The sequence below is a fragment of the Scyliorhinus torazame genome, chromosome 29 (genome assembly GCF_047496885.1).
Source record: "Scyliorhinus torazame isolate Kashiwa2021f chromosome 29, sScyTor2.1, whole genome shotgun sequence".
Classification (NCBI taxonomy): Eukaryota; Metazoa; Chordata; class Chondrichthyes; order Carcharhiniformes; family Scyliorhinidae; genus Scyliorhinus; species Scyliorhinus torazame.
The window spans coordinates 8,304,223-8,327,110 of record NC_092735.1 but is presented as its reverse complement, the minus strand read 5'-3'; the positions used below and the strand labels follow the sequence as shown (position 1 = coordinate 8,327,110).

Genomic DNA, 22,888 nt, shown 5'->3' with positions numbered 1-22,888 from the left:
CTGATCATATTCTTTTTGTGATTTTCAAAGCACATTGTCATAACAGATTCCAACATTTTCTCAATGACTGATGTAAATCGGCTAACTGGCTTGCAGTTCCCTATTTTTCCCTCCACCCTTTCTTGAAAAGCAATGTTATATTCGCTAGCTTCCAACTTTTTAAAATTCATTCACAGATGCGAGTGTCGCTGGATGGGCCAACATTTATTGTCTATCCCTAATTAATAATAATAATCATAATAATAATCGCTTATTGTCACAAGTAGGCTTCAATGAAGTTACTCTGAAAAGCCCCTAGTTGCCACATTCCGGCACCTGATCGGGGAGGCTGGTACGGGAATTGAACCCGTGCTGCTGCCTTGTTCTGCATTACAAGCCAGCTATTTAGCCCAGTGTGCTAAACCAGCCCCTGTTATTGCCCTTGAACTGAGTAGTTTGCTGGGCCATTTAAGAATTAATTACATTGCTGTGGATCTGGAATTACATGTAGGCCAGACTGGGTAAGGGCGGCAGATTTCCTTCCCTAAAGGACATTAGTGAACCAGGTGGATTTTTTCGACAATCGACAATTTCATGGTCATCATTAGACTTTCCATTCCAGATTTGTTATGGAATTCAAATTTCTCCATCTGCTGTGGTGGGATTTGAACCCAGATCCCCAGAGCATTACCCTGCCTTCTTGATTATTAGTCCAGTGACAATACCACTATGCCGCTGTCTCCACTCAAGGGCATTCAGCCTCTGATCTCCGGGTAAGCGTTTTCCAAGGCGGCCTTCAGGACGCGCAACAACGCAGAATCGCCGAGCAGAAGCTTATAGCCAAGTTCCGCACACATGAGTGCTGCCTCAACCGGGACCTGGGATTCATGTCGCATTACATTCATCCCCCACCATCTGGCCTGCGAAATCCTACCAACTGTCCTGGCATCACACAATTCACACCTCTTTAACCTGGGGTTACCCCATCTCTGGATCTGTAAAGATTTAATCACCTGCTAATGTTCGCATTCCAAGCATTGTCTGGCATCTTTGAATCTGTCGATATATATGTTTCTGGAACATACCTCTTCATTCACCTGAGGAAGGAGCAGCGCTCCGAAAGCTAGTGACTTCGAAACAAACCTGTTGGACTTTAACCTGGTGTTGTAAGACTTCTTACTTTACTCCCCTCAAAGGACCCTACTAGAAACTACGTAATTTTAGAAAATCGTAACCAGCGCACCCACTATCTCTGTAGCTACTTTGCAGCGAGTTCCAAACTCCCACCATCCTCTGGGTGAAAAGGTGTTTCCTCACATTCCCTCTAACCCTTCTGTCCCTTACCTTAAAACTGTGCCCTGTGGTCACTGATCCCATCACCAAGGGGAAAGGTTTCTTCCTGACTCCTCTATCTATGCCCCTCATAATTTTAATCCATCTCAATCATGTCCCCCCTTAGTCTCCTCTGCTCCAAGGAAAATAACTGCAGTCTATCCAATCTCTTTTCATCGCTAAAACTCTCCAACCCAGACAACATCCTGGTAAATTTCCTCTACACCCTTTCCAGTGCTATCACATCCCTCTTGTAATGTGGATTCCAAACCTGCACACAATGTCCAACTGTGGCCTAACCAATGTGTTATACAGTTCCGTCATAACCTCCTTGTATGCCCTGGGATCGCAAGCACATATCTAAATACTTCTTTAATGTTAGAAGGCCTCTGCCTCCACCACCCTTTCAGGCAGCGAGTTCCAAACTCTCACTCTTGGCTCACCTTCTATTTCTGGTATGAAATTTACAACTTCCACTGAGAAGACAAGCACAAATATAGAACCATAGAAAAGTTACAGAACAGGAGGCTATTCAACCCATCTTGTCCATGCCAGCCCAAGGACACCCAGGTGCCCTTCCTACTCCCACCTTCCTGCATCCGGTCCATATCCCTGTATCTTACAGCACTTAAGGGCAGATCCAGGTACTTTTTAAAAAGAGTTTAGGGTCTCTGCCTCCACCACCAACTCAGGAAGCAAAATACAGACACCCACTATCCTCTGCATAAAAAAGATCTTCCTCATGTCCCCTCTACACCTTCTGCCACTTATCTTGAATCTATTCTAGAATCTCCACCAAGGGAAATAATTTTATCCTGTCCACTCAATCACTTTCCCTCATAATTTTGTACAATTCAGTCAAGTCACCCCTCTTTATTCCACGAAAATAACCCTGACCTATCCAATCTCTCCTCGTAGCTACACTTTTCTAGCCCTAGCACCCGGTAATGTGGTGACCAGAACTCCACAGAATGCTCCTGTTGTGGCCTCACCAGTGTTTTATACAATTCCAACATTATATCCTAACTTTTATATTCTATACCTCTGCCAATGGAGGACAGCATTACATATGCTGTCTTAACAACAATGTCTACTTGAACTGCTGCCTTTCGGGACCTGTGTACTTGTACGCCAAGATCTCTCATTTCATCTACTCCTCTTAGTATATTCCCATTTATTGCAATCTTTTATAATCTTTATTAGTGTCACAAGTAGGCTTACACTGCAATGAAGTTGCTGTGAAAATCCCCTAGTCGCCACATTCCGGCGCCTGTTCGGGTACACAGAGGGAGAATTCAGAATGTCCAATTCACCTAACAAGCACGTCTTTCGGGACTTTTGGGAGGAACCGAAGCACCCGGAGGAAACCCACGGAACGTGCAGACTCCGCACAGAGAGTGACCCAAGCCAGAAATTGAATCCGGGTCCCTGGCAACATGAAGCAACAGTGCTACCGTGCGCCCATAACTGCGTATTCCGTATAACTGTTTGACCCCCCTAAATGTATGACCTCACACTTCTGTGTTAAATTTCATCTGCCACTTTATTGCCCACTCCACCAACACATCTATATCATTCTGGAGATTATAGCTATCCTCTACACTGTCCATCATTCAGACAATCTTTGTGTCGTCTGCAAATTTCCCAATCGTGCCCCCACATTCACATCCAAATCATTAACATATAGCACAAACAGTAAGGGTCCCAATACACACTACTTGAAACAGTTTTCCATTTGCAAAGGCATCCATCGACCCTTTGTTTCCAGTTACTAAGCTAACTTTTCAGCCATTTTGCCACATTGCCCTGTATCTCATGGGCTTTTACTTTTTTTGACCAATCTGCCATGTGGGACCTTGTCAAACGCCTTGCTAAAATCCATGTACACCACATCCACTGCACCACCTGCATCAACCCTTCTTGTCACTTCCTCAAAGAATTCAATCAAATTTGTGAGCTAAGATCTTCCTTTAACAAATGCATGCTGATCATCCCTGACTAGTCCATGCCTTTCTATGTGACAGTTAATCCTATCTCTCAGGATTGATTCTACTAATTTGCCCATCATCGATGTAAGATGAACTAGCCTATAAATGTTTGGCATTTCCTTTGATCCCTTTTTAAACAACGGAACCACGTTTGCATTTCTCTAGTCCTCCGGAACCTCGCTGTATCTAGTGAGGATTGGAAAATCATCCTCAGAACATCTGCTAACTCCTCCCTGGCATCCTTCAGTAGCCTCGGAAACATTTCATCTGACCTTGGCGACTTATCAACTTTCAAGGATTTCAATCCTTCGAGTACTTCCTTTATGATTATCCTATCCAATGTATCACAGTGTTCCTCCTGTACTACTGCATCTGAATCTTCCATTTCCTTTGTAAATACGGATATAAAATATTCATTTACAACCCTTCCAAAAGCATCTGTATCTGCACACAACTTCCCTTCTTCATCTCTGATATGCCCCACTTTTTCCTTAACTAACCTTTCATCATATATATTTGAAAAACCTCTTGGGTTCTCTTTAACTTTACTTGCTTATCTATTTTCATGACCTCTCCTTGATTTCCTTATTTCCTTTTTTACTTCATCCCTTCAATTCCTATACTCATTTAGGCTCTCTGCAGTGCTTAGTTAGAATAGAATCACAGAATCACTACAGTGTAGAAGGAGGCTATTCAGCTGATTGAGTTTCCACCGACCCTCTGAAAGAACACCCTACCTAGGCCCACGACCCACCCAATCCCTATAATCCAATGACCCCACCTACCTAATCTTTTGGACACTAATGAGCGATTTAGTATGGCCAATCCACCTAACCTGCTCATCCTTGGACTGTTAGAGGGAACCAGAGCACCCGGAGGAAACCCACGCAAACACAGGGTGAACGTATAAACTCCACAGTGACCGAAAGCCGGAATTGAACCAGGGTTCATGTCGCTATGAATTCTTTGTGCCTATTGTACGCTTTCTTTTTCTGTTTGATCTTCCCCTGTATTCTTCTAGACAACCAGGGGAAGACCACTCTTATTCCTTGGGGGGGGCATGTCTACTTTCTGCATTTAGGATCTCACTTTTTAGTGCTTCCCACTGGTTTTCCACTGATTTGTTCTCTAGCAGTGTTGGCCAGTCCATCTCGGCCAAGTCGCTTCTCATTTCTGCAAAATGTGCCTTCCCCCAGTTCTAAATTTTTACTCCTGTGTTATCTCTGTCCTTTTCCATGGTAATGCTGAATCTAATTGAATTGTGATCACTATCCCCTCTATGGTCGCTAAGTCTCACTTCACCCACTTGCCTTTCTTCGTTCCCTAAGACTAGGTCTAGACATCTCTTCTCATTGGGTTTGTCAATAATTGGTTGAAAAAATTATTCTGGACACACTACATGAATCTTTCTCCCTCAGATCTCCTTATATTGTTTGAATCCCAGTTGATATTGGGAAAGGTAAAGTCTCCTACTATTATTGCCCTTTTGTTCTTACAGGCAGCAACGTGTCTTCATATTTGATCTTCTTTCTCCCTTTCGCTATTTGAGGGTCTGTAGTATATTCCCAGAAGTGTGACTGCCCCTTTTTTATTTCTAAGCTCAACCCATAAAACCTTGTTTGTTGACACGTTTAGTATATGAGCCCTTCTCACAACTAGAATTGATTCTTTAACCATTAGTGCTATTCCTCTCCTTTTTTATCACCCACTCTACCGTGTCAGGAATATTGAGCTGCCAATTTTACCCCTCCTTTAGCCAAGTTTCCATTATAGCAATGACATCCAGCTGCCATTTATCGACCTGTGCCCTTAACTCTTCTACCTTGTTTGTAATACTCCTTGCATCGAAGTAGAAACAGTTTAATACCACTTTTGTGAGGGCCACGAAGAATCCAGCACGAGTTGAAGGATAGAAAGAAATAACATTTATTTACAATAACATATATATATATATACAACAGCAGCAGTAACTCCCTTGCTGTTCACTCCTCTCTAGCTGGTTCCAAATTGGCCAGCTCTATTTATGCAGGGAATCTGCTAATTATTTCTCTGTCCCCCCCCCCCCCCCCCCCCCCTCATTGGGGAAGCTCATACTCCCTAAGGATTGTGGGATTGCCATTAGTCCCTAGCCAGTGGTAAGCAGGCAGGTTATAACATCCCACCCCCCCAAAGTCCAAGGAATCCACCGAAGACCCTGGCGAAGGAGGGCGTCTGACTTGTTTTGCCGCAGGCTGGACATCATTTGCACAAGGCGCTGGATCGGGCAGCGTGTAATGAGACGGAGAACGGCGCTTCCGTGATGAACGGTTGTACATCCACGGCCCGTGGGCCCGAGGACTCCCCCTCTGAGGCGTCCTGTGTCTCCATCTCAGAGTCGGAGTCCACTGCCTCCGTCATCTCGGCGTCTTGGTTCGATATGCTCCAATAATGGGGCGATTCCTTGATCGGGGGGTGGTCGTCTACCTTCCTTTGTCACAGCCACTGCTGGCGCCGAAAGATCTGGATCGGCTTTATGTTGCTAATGTGTAGCAATTGTTCCAGTGGATGGCTGCTTACTATGCAGATGGCTGGGTTGTTGTGATGTTGATGGCTGCAGGTATCGGTCTGGGCCGACTTCCCCAGAGCCGAATACACTGTTCCTGCAGCTGTCCGTTTGAGTCCTGTTGGCTGATGTTCCCATCAGCCTCTTTCGTTCGCCATTTTAGATCGGGGTTTGACCATTCTAATCGGGAATCAGCCATTTTAGGTGGCTACATTCCCTCCTTGTGATCCTAATGCGAAGCGTGAAGGATCACATAAATGTTGTTCTTTCCATTCCCTGACCGGGGGGGGGGGGGGGGGGACACACCTCCTACATGGCCTCTGCTCTGACCCTAGCTATGCACAAACATTTTTACCTAACAATTCTAAGGGCGCTATGTCAGGCAGGGACATGCATTTACAAAATAACAAACTTGGAACCTCTATTTTAACCTTATTACGCTACACTCACTAAACATTGCATTATCCTATCTTCCTAAAACATACAACAAAAATCACATTATTCCATAATCTTTCCTGGCTTGGCAGTCAAGCTCAGGATCATACAGTGTTTTTCATGAAAAATTTGTACATTTCTTTATTCACAGTAATAACGCAAGTGAATGCTCTTTATTATTTTGTTATAGATCACGGGGGCCGGGGGTCTGGTCGTAACCGAATATAGGGGGTCTGATCCGATATACCGGGGTTCGAGCGCAGTACGCTCTCCTTCTCCATTTGCGGAGGCGCATAGTCTGCACTACACAGCAGAGTATCGCCAACGCTAACAGTGCTTCGATCACGTAGGACAGGGAGTACCAGGTTATGAACCTGGCACACCAGGAAGATGCAGTGTCGCTGGTGACTGGGCTCTGGGTACTGCGGGGCAGTGAAGCATTAACGGCAGGGAGGTTTGAAGTAATGGGGTCTGCGTTCCCGCACAACCAAGTGTCCACAAAAAGCATGTTGAGCACGATGAAGGGCGTCCTCATGGCTGTCCTGGCTGTCCTCTTTCCTTTTCCTTCTTGTGTTCTTAGTTTTCTCCGGTCCTGGAGCCTCTGGAGTTCTGTAAAAACAAGCATAGTATCTGTAACTACCTTGGTTCAATATCCGGTGTGTTAGTGTGTCTGTCCTTTGGGGCCAATTATTCCCTTATAATTGGTCACTATATGTGACTCCCTCATTTTTTTTTTCCAAAACAAATGTTAGGACACGGCATACATCCCAATGACGGACCAGTGCTTATTTACCATCCAAATGTTCCAGGATGTAAATAGCAGATGGCAGCAACCTAAAGGTCACCTCAACAAATAAAAACTTTTTGAAATGAAAGAATGTCAAATGAGGTGCGTATGGGCCGCGACGGGTAAGATTTGGATGGAGTCCCCGGATAGGACGGCTACCAATGCCGTATCTCCCCTACCCGAGCGTGTTTGACCAACGGAGGGGTCCCCAGGCAGGGCGGGTCTCACGTCGTTTCTCCACTGCCTGAGCAACCGACAAGAACGGGCAGAAATGTAGTCATCGTGGTGGGGTTGCTACAGTGATTCTATCCTTGAATCACAAGAGCAGTTATGATCGGGCGTCTGGTGAGCAGGTATCTGCTGAAAAGCTAGTTCCACTGAACAAGCGTGTGGTCTGTTGACCAGTGTCTGTAGACAAGCTAGTTCCATTGAACAAGCGTCTGGTCTGTTGACCAGGTATCTGCAGATAAGTTGGTACCGCTGAACAAGCGGCTGGAAAAAAAATTCTCCTGTCGGACGAACAACACAAAACAAACGTACAAACAACATAAAACATCCTGCAGGTTCCATCAGGAAGGACAACACTTCTCCCAAGCGTTTCCTTTAAACATCATGTGGACACCTCAGTTCTCTGTTGCGAACAGGGTCGCAAAGGGGTTGGCGGCTTGGGAGTCAGACTCGAGGTCGTCCCCTTCTCCCGGGTGCCAAACTCTGGAGTGAATTAGGGCTGAAAGGGCTGCTTGGTGTGAGTTGGGGTTGCTCTCGTCGTTGTGGACGAGTCTGTAGGAGTTGTCGCGGTGCCAATGAGTTGTATCGAGTTGTGTGGGGACAAAGTCGGGGTCGTCCGTGTGGTTCGGTGGTCGGTGGTGGGATTTATTTAGCAAAGTGATCAGGAAGGGATCACTGGGATCATAGTCGGAGTCGCTGGGTATGGGTCCGGTTGTATGGGGATAGTAGGGAGGCGTGCTGTGGCCATCGTCTGAGTCACAGTCGCTGTCTCTGCTGCTGCAGTCTGTGGCCGTTCCAGGGCGGAGTGTATATTTTGGGGGTGGAGTCGAGGTCGAGTCCGTGGCTGGGCTGGACGTGGTAGGGGTTGGTCGGGTTACGTTGGCTGTGGGCGGGGTGTGGTCTGCTGCGTCAAGCATGACGTGGTGGGCGTGGTTTGACTGTGTTCCATAAGCCTTTAACTGGTTTATATGAAACCACGCAGTCTTACCATTTGGGTATTTTATTTTGTATACCGATGGGCTTACTTTATCCGCAATGGAGTACGGACCCGAGTATTTTGGAGACAGGAATATGCTGGGGTTATATACAGACAACATCACTTGCTGTTCTATATCATACTCCGTTGCATGCACTGCCTTATCGAAACAGGCCTTGCTCTGTTTCTTTTTGGTGCCCAATTTAACTGCGGCTGCTAACTGAGCCGTTTTTACATTCGCAACTAATTGTTCCACGGCTTTCTCGTGGGTGAGGGCCGTTACTTCAGGGCTGGTCAGGTCTAAACCTAACAAGTATTCTGTCCCTTTCATCGGGTGTCCGGTCATAAGAGTGTGTGGGGTGTAACCTGTGGAGGTGGAAACAGTGTTACGCAAAAACATCAGCGCAAAAGGGAGGACTGAGTCCCAAGTGGTGTTGTTCTGCTGGACCATTTTTCTGAGGGTGGTTTTTAGGGTCAGATTCATGCGCACCACTATACCACTCGACTGTGGGTGGTACGCAATGTGGAATTTTTGGGTGATGCCAAATATCGTGAGGACGTTCTGCATGACCCGTCCCGTAAAGTGAGAACCTTGGTCCGATTCAATACAGCGGGGGAGTCCCCATCTTGTAAAGATGTGGTGGGTTAGGATCTTGGCTGTGGTTTTCAAAGTGTTGGTGCGGGTTGGAAATGCTTCCACCCACTTTGTAAAAGTGTCTATGACCACCAGAACATATTTATAGCCATTCCTGCAAGTGGGCAATGGACCTATAAAATCAATCTGGAGGTTAGTCCAGGGGCCGTTGAGGGGTCGGATGTGGCTGAGTTGGGCCTTTTTGGCATATCTATCGGGGTTGTTCTGCGCACAGATAAGGCAATTCTCAATGTAATGGCTTACATCTTCCTTGAGATTTGGCCACCAACAAAGCTGTTTCAGGTGGGCTGTAGTGCGATCGATTCCCTGGTGTCCATGACCATCATGGAATAAACAAATTAATTGGTTCCTATCCTGCTCAGGAACTACATAAAGGGTGTCCTTTAACACCACACCGTCATGTGTGGTTAGTGTATTTCTGAACCTCTCGTAGGAGGCTGGAAACCTCCCTTTCACGATCTCAGTGAGAGCGCTATCCTGCTTCTGGGCCTCTACTAGATCCTCGATCCTAGTCTGCGTGACCTGAACTGCACTCACTGGCGCACTCACTGGCGCGCGTTCGGGGGGTTTCCAGAAATACCCATGCCTGGATCCTGCCTTAGCCAGTGCGTCGGCTTTTACATTTCCAGGGGGGGAGGAACGATGGTGGCTGCGGACTTTTATGATGCCAAAGGTCCTGTTCTGGGCTTTTTGTAAAATATGGCGGAGTAATGGGGCTGAGGGGAGGGGTTTCCCATCCGCGGAAACAAATCCTCTTGTTTCCCACAGGGGCAGAAATTCTGTAAGGCTGTTACAGACATAGAGGCTGTCTGAGTATATGTCTGCTGGGCTGGGGAAGGAATCTGGGTGGTCTACTATGTACACGATGGCCGCAAGCTCTGCTGCCTGCGCGCCTAAGTGTCCGGGGAGTTTTAATGCTATTTCCTCGAGGGCGCGTCCCTGCGCGTCCTCAACATAAATCCCGCAACCTGTTATGCGTTGCCCATCTAAGACTGTGGAAGATCCATCCACATAAATCTTAATGGGTTCACACGTGTCCGGGTGAGGGGGGCTCCGAGATGGATTTCCTATTTTTCTGGGGGGGTGTTTTTGCTATAAAGGGGCCTGTGTTGTGGTGTGGAGAGATGATTTCACATTCATGGGGGGTTCCGGGGTACTGCAAATTGTCCGCTAAGTATGTGTGAGTCTTTGTCCGCTTTACTGTGATGTCCCGTCCTTGCAAGAGAAGGGTCCACCAAGCTGCACGTATTTGGCTGACGGTACCGTCCTTAAGTCGTCCGTCCAGTAAAAGTTGGGTGGGGGTGTGCTTGGTCAGAATGGTGATGGGGTTCAGTCCGGTAATATAGGAAAAGTACTGGACTGCCCAGAAAACTGCGAGCAGGTGCCTCTCACAGGCTGAAAATCCCTGCTCCACAGCATCTAAAAGTCAGGAAGCATAAGCTACGGGTCTTAACTGGTCGTGCCGTTCCTGCAGGAGCACGGCTGAAAGGGTGCGGTCTGTGGTCGCTACCTCTATTGCGTAAGGGGAAAGCGGGTCTGGAACTTGTAGTGCGGGGGCGGCTATGAGCGCCTGTTTTAATGACTCCACAGCATCCGTATGCTGTGGAAGCCATTCCCAGGGGGCTCCTTTCTTTAGGAGGTCTGAGAGGGGCGCTGCCTTGCTGGCGAAACCGTCAATGTGGTTTCGGCAGTAGCCAACCAGTCCTAAAAACGACCGGAGGGCTGAAACGTTCTGGGGAAGGGGCAATTGAGCAATCGAGTCAATTCTTTTATGCTCGATCTCGCGTTTGCCGTGTGTGATAATTGGACCCAAATATACCACTTTTTCTTCCAATATCTGGGCCTTTTTGGGGTTGACTTTACAGCCAATGGAATGTAATAATTCCAGGAGTTCGGACAGAAGCTCAATGTGCTCTTCCTTAGTGTCTGTCTGCAGTAGTAGACCGTCCACATACTGTACCAGACATTCGGGGCGAGAAAATTTTGCTAGTCCATTTGCCAGCTGTCGGTGGAAAATGGAGGGGGAGTTGTGGAAGCCTTGTGGTAGGCATGTCCACGTGTACTGCTGCACTCTAAAAGTGAAGGCAAATTTATACTGGCACGCCTTTGCCAATGGAATGGACCAGAATCCATTACTGATGTCCAAAACCGTGAAATATCGGGCATGGAGTCCCTGTTTGAGCATGGTCTCAGGACTTGTTGCTACGGTGGGGGCTGCTGCGGGGGTGACTTTATTGAGTTCCCGATAATCAATGGTCAGGCGCTATGATCCGTCGGGCTTTCTTACTGGCCAAATCGGGGCATTATTAGTAGAGGCTACTGATCTTAGCACGCCCTGCTCTAATAAGCTCTCTATAACTTTTAGGATTTCTCCCTCTGCTTCTAGGGGGAATCCGTACTGTTTCTGGGGTCTAGGGTCCGGTCCTGTCACTTGTACGGAGCCAGTCATCCGTCCACAGTCGTGCTTGTGGGTCGCCAATGCTGCCCTGTTCTTTTGCAGGACTGCCCTAACCTGCCTGTCCGTGCTGAGTGTGGTGGGGTTGAACCAAAACCCGCCGACTGCGCTAATTTTGTTCATATAGTCCCCTATGTTGAGCGTTGCGGGGGCTCTAGCGGATTTCGCCATCTTCCAGACACACTGGTTGACTGGATCGAAGGATAGGTGGTGGGAATTCATAAAATCAATCCCCAGGATGTGTTCTGCTGTGTGGGGCAGGTCTACTAAAACTACGGGCTGTTTTGTGGTTATGGTTCCGATTTGGATGGATACAGGGGCTGTGATGTGTCCTTGCTGCGAGTGGCCTGTAAAGCTGCTGAGGGTGATAGCGCTGTAATGGGCCACGTGTCCTTTTGAAAAAGGGTGGAGGAATTTATGGTGGTGCGGGACCCTCCTGTGTCCCAAAGAAACTCGATAGGCTGTCCCCGAATCTTCGCTGCGACTACGGGTCGGCCTGACCTATCCCAAAGGGTATCGCAGACCCAACTGGGGGAGCCCGTACACCGTCAGTCTGTTTCGGTCAAGTCCGTCTGATCCGAACGGGCGCTAACGCAATGGATGGGCTCTGCCTTTTTCTTAATCAGAGCGCCTGTCTGTTGCGCTCTCTGTGGCTTTTTGGGGCCATTGCACTCGTTTGCAAAATGTCCCAACTATCCGCAGTTGTAACATTCTTGTGATTTGGGTGGAGGGGCTGTTCTTTCCCTCATTTACCCAGGCGGGGTTGTGAGGTGTGGCTTTTACTACCTGCATGTCTGCGGCGGCTTGCTTTTCCTCGGTGGTTTTAGCGGCGGGTTTATTGTGAACAGACTGCTCCCAAACGCGGGACATTCTTTTAACCACCCACTTCTCGTTATGAGCCTCCTCCGAGGGATCATAACTATTGCAGGCATTCTCTCCTGCCTCTGTGGCATGGGAGATAAGGGTGCCATATTGTTTGGGGACAAATGGGCTTGGTCTACATCTCCAAAAACGGCTTCGAAGTGAATCCACAGGCGTCCTGCAAACGTTGTGGGGTGCTCAGACTTCTTCTGCCTACACTTATTTAGGCCATCTACGGGGTCACCCCGGTTATACCCGATCGCATCCATGATCGCGGTATGCATTTCTGCAAGGGTGCCTCCTCCTACGTTCTGGGGTCGGGAAGGGCTGCTGCTACCGATGGATACAAACTTAGAACCATGAGCTTTACATGCTCTCTCTCATCCAGGCCATACATGGTCGCCTGATGTTTGACGGTTGCAAAGAAATGGTGTGGGTCTGAAGCGGGGCGGAACGGTGTGATGTTTGCACATGCGTCCCGTAATTGGGTCACTGTGAGGGGGGTGGAATATAGGAATTCCGCCTCGTCTGATGTGGCTGTGCGGTGGGTTATTACAGGGTTCATGGGAGCCTGAACTACCTGCTGTGTGGGGGGTGGGGGTGCTTTTCTCCTTTGGGGCTTTCCCTGCGCACATGTTCACTGAACATATCTCTGTGCTGTTTCCTGTAATTCTTCCCAATCAGGGCCGTCTTCCTGGTCTAATTTTTCCCCCAAGGTTTTTTGAAATCCTTTCTGGACAGAAAGCAGTGATTGCAGGTCTGCAATTTGCTTCCGGCACTTTGCATGGTCTATGGTGCTCTATCTTTCTTCTGTGGTTGCAGTGTGGAGTGCTCTCAAGGCTGCCTTGAGATCACTACATTGTTTCTGTAGCGTCTCCACCTGCTTCTCTGTTTCTTTCCTTACCAGGACTGCACGCTGCGTGTCCTGATAAGCATTTTCATACTGGGACTGGAAACTACTCAAATGCGCCAGACAAGACTGGTGACCCCGTTTGGCGTCAGCCACCTCTTCGTCCTTTGCTGCTAATTTCCTCCTTAGTTCCAGATTCTCTTTCTCCACCTCGCATACATCGACTTTACTCATACGATGTATGCCCTCCACTTCTTTGCGGAGCATCTTGACGACCTCCTCTGTGCCTCGCAATTGTGCCAGACAGGACACAATTGCCATCGGCTTGCGAGCTTTTGCTAAGTTCTTTTTATGGATCTCACTCATGTTCTCCCACCAAGTATGCCCTATACTTCCGGGACCTGAGTCTTCATTATCGCAGAAATCATTCCACATGGGCCATCCTTTGCCCTTGAGGTATTTCCGGATTTCCTCTTCCCAAATGGGACACTGTCACACTCTACTGCTGCTGGTCGCTGCGACCGCAAATTCCTCGGGGTTCATGAGGCGTTGCATTGCCTGCATGGCCATCTTTCCTATCCGCTTGCTTTGTTTAAATTTGGAACAGGGGGCTAAGGCGGTGTCATAGATGCGGGTACGGCTTGCGCTAATTTCCGAAAATACAGACTTCCGACAGTTTTGACGCAACAAAAATCTATCAATTTTATCTTATAGCCCTATTAGTTACGCATGCATACACACACTTCCGAATTATGACTATTAATCAGAACTGCTTGAACACTTGTGGGTTTTTTTGTTTCCAACTGGATTCTAATTCAAAATTTCTTGGGTTCTCCCGGAGTGGTTTTCCACTTCTAGATCGGGTCCCGTCAGGATGTCGCCAAAATGTTGCTCTTATTAGCCTTCGTTTTATTAGCTCTAATTCTGTCACCTTTGCTCACGAGTCGGCAGGTATCTTTCTGATACCGCCACGAGGTTCAAGTCCAAGTAATGATTAATAAGGCAGCACACCGCTTAGTAAAAGTTAAATCAACGATCATTTATTATATACAGCAATAAATACTTATACAATAATCCTACTTCTAGACTACTACCTACCACTAAAGGCCAATACTTAACTTTGGTGATGGCCCACCAGGTCAGGGAAACGAATGGTCTATCGAATTGGGTTGGCCTGCGGGATTCAAAAAGGTTGGTACGAGTCGATAGTCTGGAGCACCTATCTGGTAGCGATTGCTGGAGTAAGACTTACTTGTTTTCTTTGTTGAAGGGTCTCGAAGGTTGCGAGCAGGAAGAGAAGGGTCGATCTGAACTTGGCCCCTATTTTTATAGTCCCTAGGGGCTTCCCGCCTCTCGGGGCGGACCTCGTACCTAGTTCCAAGTGATTGGACTTGGTCCCAATCACTTGGTTCGATATGCTCCAATAATGGGGCGATTCCTTGATCGGGGGGTGGTCGTCTACCTTCCTTTGTCACAGCCACTGCTGGCGCCGAAAGGTCTGGATCGGCTTTATGTTGCTAATGTGTAGCAATTGTTCCCGGGGATGACTGCTTACTATGCAGATGGCTGGGTTGTTGTGATGTTAATGGCTGCAGGTATCGGCCTGGGCCGACTTCCCCAGAGCCGAATACACTGTTTTGCCTGCAGCTGTCCGTTTGAGTCCTGTTGGCTGATTTTCCCATCAGCCTCTTTCGTTCGCCATTTTAGATCGGGGTTTGACCATTCTAATCGGGAATCAGCCATTTTAGGTGGCTGCAGCCTGTAGTTAAAAATTAGCTATTTTTAAGGAAGTGGAAAGTTATCAATGAATGACGTTTTACAAAGCAATTTTACACTTTCTATTGACACTATAGCATCCATTGGTTCTATTCAGTATCTAGTGGTTGAATGTGCATGGAGGTGCCATAGCTTGGTCTGGGGATAGGCATGAGAGGCCATAGGAGGAGGGGTAAGGGGGCATGGGAGGACATTTGAAGTCTTTGAGGATGGATAAGTAGCATACCTTGGCATGGATTGGGCATGAACAGAATGTATCTCAAAAGGTTCCTTCATGCAGGCTATGGCTCACAACTTCTCTGAGGTGCCGTGAACCATAACCCTTGGAAAAACAGTCCGACTCAGTGAACATTGTGCAGGACGAGGATATATCTAATCCCGCAATGGAGCCAGCCAGGTCTGGAGTGCAGGCTCGTAACCCAAAACAGTCCAAGCCCTTAAAAGGCTCCACGATAATCAGGAGCTCTGGGAATGGGGTTGTGGCTGCCATTTTCATCCCTGCATGGAATCTCACCGACTTCATGAAAATCCAGTCCATCACCTTATCCAAAAGCCACCACTCCAAACAATGCAACACATATAAGACCCAGAATGAGACCATTCAGCCCATCAAGTCCATGCCGGCTCTCAGCAGACCAATCCAATCAGTCCTATTTCCCCTGCTCTATCCCTGTAGCACTGCAAGTTTATTTCCCCAATTCTAGATTTGTGCTCAAGCCTCTACAGTGACATTTGAATCCACAATTTTATGATTCAATGACGAGAGTGCTACCATTGAACCACAAGGAAAAAATTAGAAAGAAAATCTCCCAACAAAACAAAATGTCACTAATTTTTTTAAAATTCTTTCATGGGATGTGGGTGTCACTGGCAAGACCAGTATTTGTTGCCGATTTCTAACTGCCCTTGAACTGAGTCATGTAAGAGGGCAGTAAAGGGTCAACCACATTGCTTTGGGCCTGGAGTCACTTTTAGTGCCAGAGCAGACCACATTACACAAACTTGATAAGTTTTTACAGCAATTGTTGATCATTGTCATGGTTACGATTTCTGAGACTAGCTTTCAATTTCAGATTTATTAGTTGAATTAAAATTCCACCAGCTGCCATGATGGGATTTGAACCAGTGTCCCCACAGCATTAGGCGAGCCCTTTGGGTTACTAGTCCAGTGATATTACTATGACTTTACCATCTCACTCAATTGCATTACAGGTTAATGATGCATAATTATCAACATAAAAATGCAAACACGAAAAGTCATGTTTAATTAATAACTAAATCATCTCCTGAATAAACTAATGTAGCATGCAAACTAATAACCAAAACTACTTTCCGCAACTTTAATGTCACATAGAAAACGCTATACACTGCAGAACACTGCAGACATACCAAGGGAGTTTACTTGCAGTTCTTTGGTCTGTGCTGCCTCCATGATTGATACAAAGAGTTTGCAAAGTCTCTCATCGAAATACATGGATAGCTTCTCAGCAACAGATGGGTAACTGTACAGCGTACAGAAAATATAGCACACTGACGCTTTCACTGCTTCATCAGGGTAAACCAGTCCTACTCGCATGGGTTCCAGAAGCATCGCTTAAATAAAGTAAATTGCAATAATATATTGAAAATAAATGCTTCACACTGAAACAATTGTTCACAAAGTAATTTAAGCTAAAGCTTCCTCCATATCATGTTTTCATAGAATGTACAGCACAGACACAGGACATTCAGTCTAATTGGTCAATTCTGGTGTCTATGCACCACTCAAACTTCCTTCAACTTTACTTCATATAACTCTACCATTATATCCTGCTATTCCTGTCTCCCTCACGTTTTTATTGAGCTTCCCCTTAAATGCATCAATGCGCGGTTACACTTTACTGAACACTTAAAGTAGAATGGTAACTTGGTTACTGCAAACTCACCAGCAACAATGAAGCATGTTTGTTTCGAGTTTATTGGTTTTCTCTTTGCTGTAGGAGTTCTGGAAGAATTCTTTCAAAAGATGCCACTCAAAACGGTTTCAGTTTTGGATAACAAACTTCTGGATTCTCCGAAAATGAGACTATGTCCCCACGCCGGCGTAAAAACAGTGGCGTTTTACTCTCGAAATTCCAGAAGAAAGTTGAACTAATTCAATGCCCTGCAGGGGGCTAGCAGGGACCCGGAGTGAATCTCGCCGCTTTGGCTGCAGATGCGGGCCCCCGCACTTCCAGTTCGGAGACCGCCCATGCGCATGGCGGCAGTCTCCAGCGGCCACGCCGTGCTCCATGGTGGACTCAGACCGCGGAGCCACACCGAAAAAAGAGACTCGCCAAGTGGCCGTACGCCAGAGCCTCGATACCCGCACAGTCAATCCCCGGCCCCCTAGAGACCCCCCCTGGTCTCCAATTCGCCCGCCCCTGACCAGGCGGCAGCGAACTGAGTCCGCAGCCGCCACTCCAGCATCCCGACCGACAATAGGTGGTTAGTTCCACGCCGTCGGGATCTCGGCGGATTGGGAGCGGAGGATTGCTGGGCGGGCCTCTGGCAAAGGCCCCTCGGCGGCGAGGTGCGAAAGTGGATTCTCGGCCCTGCGCCGGCCACGATTACGTTGCGGGGCTACGGAGAATCCAGCCCCTGGAATTTCTGGCGCGATTTTATAGCCATGCTGTGTCCAAAGCATCTCGCCGTGGCACAACATGGCCAAGAGAAGCCAGGATCTATGTGGCTCGTAACGCCTCGAGAGATCTAACGCAATCTTGTGAGTCCTTGCATTGTAAATTCCGTCAAATCCACATATTAAATCCCGGGGGTCCTCCCATTGTGCGCTGAGGCTTGGGGGAGGGTCAGGGGTCACGTCGAGACCTCGGAGAGTGGGATGCCATTGAGCGGAGCTCTTCATTGCACAAAACTGGGCTATGTATGGCCTCGGCCACACGTTCCTCGCTGAGGCCCCTTATAAAACGCAAGTGTCATTTTATAGCCTTGTATTCCTCGGCACAAACACCATAAGACCATAGGAGCAGAATTAGGCCACTCAGCCCATCGAGTCTGCTCTGCCATTCAATCATGGCTGATATTTTCTCAGCCCCATTCTCCTGCCTTCTCCCCATAACCCCTGATCCCCTTATTAATCTAGAACCTCGCTAAGGACTTTGATCCCATTGAGTAAAATCACACCTTTTATATAGGTCTATAGAAATCCAGTTGCAGCCAGAATCAGGCATGATTCTGCAGACACACTGGCTCAGATAACTAATTCAAGCTGTAATATTCATGCTAGCTTATCATTATCATGTCAGGCATGAAACAAGCATTTTGTGCTACTCATCAGCTGCAAGGAAGCTGACTATAGGGCATCTATGTTATCACTTAAAAGCGACCAGCTGCATAAAGGAAGTGGGTGGGGGAGCATTGTGGTTGTAGATACCAGGGACAAATCTTTAGAAGGAGATGAAGTACTGAGAGAGCACCAAGGTTCTCAGATAATGCCTGGAAGGCCCAATCACAAGCAATAGACAGGAGAAAGGACTACCTCTTCCTCCTCAGGGTGCAAAGGGTCCTCTGCTATCACTGGGAAGATATTGTAGGGTATGTAAATGTAAGCAGTCTAACACCCCAAACATGGATACAATATTTAATGATCTCACTAAAATGATTAAGATAAGATTATTGCTAATGGCCTTTATGTTCACAAGATTCACAGCACTCACAGGAATGCCCTCTCCCACTTCCCTTCATTCTCCTACAATTATTGCACACCACCTACACATATACACACACCATGACAGCCCTCATTTATTAACAACTCACATCTTAACACACATATGCAAAGGCGAGTCAAGGTAATGGTGACTGGAGGTGGCATTACATCAGGGGCGCGATTCTCCTCGTTGCACTCTCGCTCAAAAGAAACGAGGCTGGTGAATAACGGGAGTAGCCAAAAATGAGAACCGCGCCAGGGGCCAAACAGTTTGTGTTGCAACCAGCCCACTCCCATAGACGAAATTTGGATCTCGCCGTATCATGGTGAAAAACCAATTATCACCACTTAAGCCCCATTTCCATACAATTAACGAGAGCTTCCCCCATATCCAACGGCCTCCTGTCATTCAATGGCCTCCCCAGCAAGTGATCATGCTAGCGCCGATTAGTACTCCTTCTGAAAAACTTGAACCTGGCGTAAGGGCTACTGTGGGGAGCCGAGGAGGTGAGTAGCCATCTTTGCTCACAGGCAAAGAACCCGGCGGTGCTGGGCTTGCCACCCCAGTGATCGGTGGGGTGTGTGGGACCCTCAGCTGAAGGTGGAGGACCCTCCGCAGGGGTGGGTTACCATAGGAGGGTGGGGCGGAGGTGCTGGAGGGAGGTCAACTGGGGGGCAACCGCTAGCGGCACCACTGTGACAACCTCGGATCGTTTAGCCGTTCCAGGGGCAACCCTTGTCTCTGCCCGTCTGCCCCAACGATCACCCATAACCCGACTGCCGAGGCCTGGGGCCGTGCGGCTGAAGGCTATTACTGACAGGGAATTGGCAATCATGGTTAAGTGAGCACCTCACACATACCAAGTGGATTCTCGTGGATGGGCGGACCATGTAGCATGTTGGAGTCATTGCCTAGCATCCCAATCACACCTTGATGGCTGGCGACTATGCCTGAACACTGCAGGAGGAAACACCACACACGCAGCAGCCAACATCCAAACACCCAGGGAATGGGACACAGCTCCGAGGGTGTGAGGGTGGGTGAGTACCACGCGGAGGGGGAGATGCCTGGAGATATCATCTGGATATGCCAGCCCTGGCAGTCCCCATAGTCTGCACATCGTGTTGACGCTCTCAGCGATGCTCCTCAGCGACTGGGACAAGCTCCGCAGTGCCTCGGCCATTACCACCTGAGAGTGGGACATGTCACGCAAAACCTCATCAAGGTCAGCCTGGTACTGGGTGACATCTCTCAGTGAGACAGACATTGTGCCGAGACCCTCACCAACTGTGCGACAACTTTACCAATGGTGCTGACGGCATGCACCAGGCTTTCCACCATGGCCCCACCCTAGCAGTGTTGGCCTCAGTGCCACTCATTGCCAGCAACATCTCCTGTGCCCATAGCCTCTGGGACTCCTCCAAGCGGCTATGGATCTGCGAGAACGACGCTGACATCGCCCTCGGAATGTCACAGCTGCTCACTATCGTCTCCATCGGCTCCAGGAACCTCTGTATCACAGGCTCTGCATCTGGCTGAGATTCAGCTGGGTCCTGGGATCCAGCAGCCCTCCGACTGCCTCCACCTGGTGTGCATCAGCAACAGTGTGGTGCTCACCAGATTGTGCCCCTGAAGCATGTCTACTAACATGTCCCACCGAGGTGTGTGTATCTGCGCTGCTGGAGGGTGTGCCGTGACTATAATGGTTGCAGCCTCGGAGCTCTCCTCTGAGGTGGTCTCATGGGAGGCAGCAGAGAGGGCTGCCAAGGATAGGCCGGCGCAGTCGGCTGGAGGACCTGTGGGTGAATGGACATGTGGTCAGTGGGAGGGATGGGTCAGTCAGTCAGTAGGGCAATAACTCACGTTTGACAGATCCCCCGGGTGGAGCGCGGTGGTTCCTCACCTCTGAAGCATCCGCCAATCTCCATGTGGGTGACCGCCCTGACCTCGGCCACTCCACCAGTATCCTACCGCCAGTCTGGGCCCTCACCGACGATTATGGGAGAACTTTTCCTGAGAAGACACAGAGAGGGCATTGTTAGCCACACGGGTGGTTCCCCATGGTGAGAGGGGACTGTGATGGGGGCTGTTTGGGTGGTGGGGGTTAAAGGGAGAGGAGGGGTGTAGGTAGGGTTGGGGTGGGGTTGAAGGGGGATGGGGTGGAGGGAGGGTTGGAGGTCGCATGGGAAGTTGTGGGGTAACTGCTCTTTGGGGGTGGGGGGGGGGGGGTCGTGGTGTCTACTCACTCGTGCTGCCCGGTGTAGGTCATTGACCTTTTTTCGACACTGGAGGAGAGTCCTCCTGGCCACTCTCCCCAAGCTCACAGCTGCCACCACCTCGACCCAGGCAGCACTGGCTGCCCTATGGCTTACCCTCCAGGAAATCCCTCTGCCCACCCCCCCCCCCTCTGCCCCCCCCCCCCCCTCGTCCCTACCCCCTCACCCCCTCTCAAGGTCTAGATAATGGGGGCTGGCGAGCGCGGTCCAGGCGAATGAGCTTGCGAGCCTTCATTTGCAGCGAGAAGTCCGTGAGGCCTCATTAAGTAGACCCCCCCCCCGCCAAACACAGATTCTAAAAAACAACAAGCTTCTCTCCCTGGGTTTCTTCATTCATAATCCTCACCCCTCCATTTTAAAAATGTACAAGTTTCTCTCGTAGCTCTCCCTTACACAAGCTACCACTGTCCCTCTTTTATTTCCGATACTGATGGAAGTGGTGAGCTATCCTTAAGATGCAGCTTCACATGATTTGATTCTCGCAAACAAAACAGCGTACAAAACTGGCTACGGCCATATCTCTATCTCTCAATCCCTGCTTCAGGATCATGTCAAATGGCACACTGTATGTCAAACCATCAATCTTCAATCCCCCTCCTTTATTATTGTAATGTCATTGAGCAAAGAAACATTTCTAAAAGATCCAGTCCCAGGGTGGGCAAAGAAGATAATTTAAATCTGATTGAGAATATGCAGCAGAATATGGGACAGAAAAGTTAAGGGCTGAGCAAGAAGTTGTCCAGCAGATGGTTCCACCTCGTCATCCATTACTGAAGTTCTACCAGCCATGGGTGCAGCCAAATTATCTGTGACTAAACCAAAGAACATGCAAGTCCAACAAATAGTTGCACCATTTAGACAAAATGAACATTTTCTGACTGACAAAAAAAGACCAAAATAATTCCACAAATTAATTCTCAACCTGAAACAAGAAATCCACAGCTAGCCTGACAGGGCCATAGAATCATAGAAATCTGCAGTACAGACAGAAGGAGACCATTCAGCCTACCTCTTCTGTTCCGGTGAAAAACAGCTGTCCAGCTTAATCCCATTGTTGGCTGTGGCCTTTCAAGTACGTTGCCAAGTGCTTTTGAAATGTAATGACGGCTTCTGCATTTCCCACCCTGTCAGACAATGAGTTCCAGACCCCCATCAACCTCTGGGTGAAAGCATTTCTTTTCAATTCCCCCCTAATTCTACTCTGGAGTCAGCACCAAGAGTTCAGAAGTGTGTGTTGCTATCAAGAAGCTGGAATAAAATAAAGATCAAAGAATGGGATAATAGGGAATTGATAAGGGTTCAGTGGCACTGAGGGATTCTTGATATGCAAATTCGCTGAGAAACAGTTAACAGTTAACAGATATTTATTTAAGGGAAGTGGAGAAGAGTACAGAATGGTAGGTGTTAAAACTGCAAAAGGCGGACTTCCGGGTGCGGCTGTGCTGAGCTAAGTCGCATGTTCGGCAGATCCCGCCAGAAACAGACTTTTGGGCTCTTTTGAGGGGCCCCAACAGCAATTGTTCGACGGTTCACAGCATGGGAACGTGACAGTACGGGTTCCCCCGGCACTGTATGGATTGGACCAGGAGTGGAGCGGTCAAGAAAGTGATTTTAGTGCAGCGAAAAGTGCGAGGGAGGAGAAGCAAGATGGCAGCAGGTGGAGACCAAGAAGCGTGGGCGCTATGGTTGCAGGAGCAGCAGGAGTTCCTCAAACGCTGCTTTGCGGAGCTGAAGGCAGAACTGCTAGAGCCGATGAAGGCGTTGATCGACAAGCTGGTGGAGACCCAGAAGGCCCAAAGGGTGGTGATCCGGGAGGTGCGGCAAAAAGCCTTGGAGAACGAGGATTGCCAGGGGAAGATGGAGGGATTCTCACACTGGGGGGTCGATGGAGTGGTGGGAGAGGCCGGGGTCAGCAGGAGTCAGCTGACTTACGGGAGTGCCATGGGGTAGCAAAACGGCTAGAGGAGGATCTAGCGGGGGAAGGGGGGGGGGAAACTGGGTTGCTGCTGCATTGGCCAAAGGGGAGCTGGAGCTAGGAGAGGGAGAGGGGGTCCGCTGCCTG

At 48.5% G+C, this 22,888-nt stretch overlaps 1 protein-coding gene across 1 annotated transcript in view; it reads right to left on the bottom strand.

Moving 5' to 3' along the window:
* LOC140404121 (meiosis inhibitor protein 1-like) overlaps positions 1-22,888 on the bottom strand; it is a 221,306-nt gene that overhangs the window by 87,943 nt on the left and 110,475 nt on the right. The window contains exon 6 of the mRNA XM_072492540.1: positions 16,254-16,457. Within this exon, the coding sequence (XP_072348641.1) occupies positions 16,254-16,457 (204 nt within the window). The remainder of the gene's footprint in view (positions 1-16,253; positions 16,458-22,888) is intronic.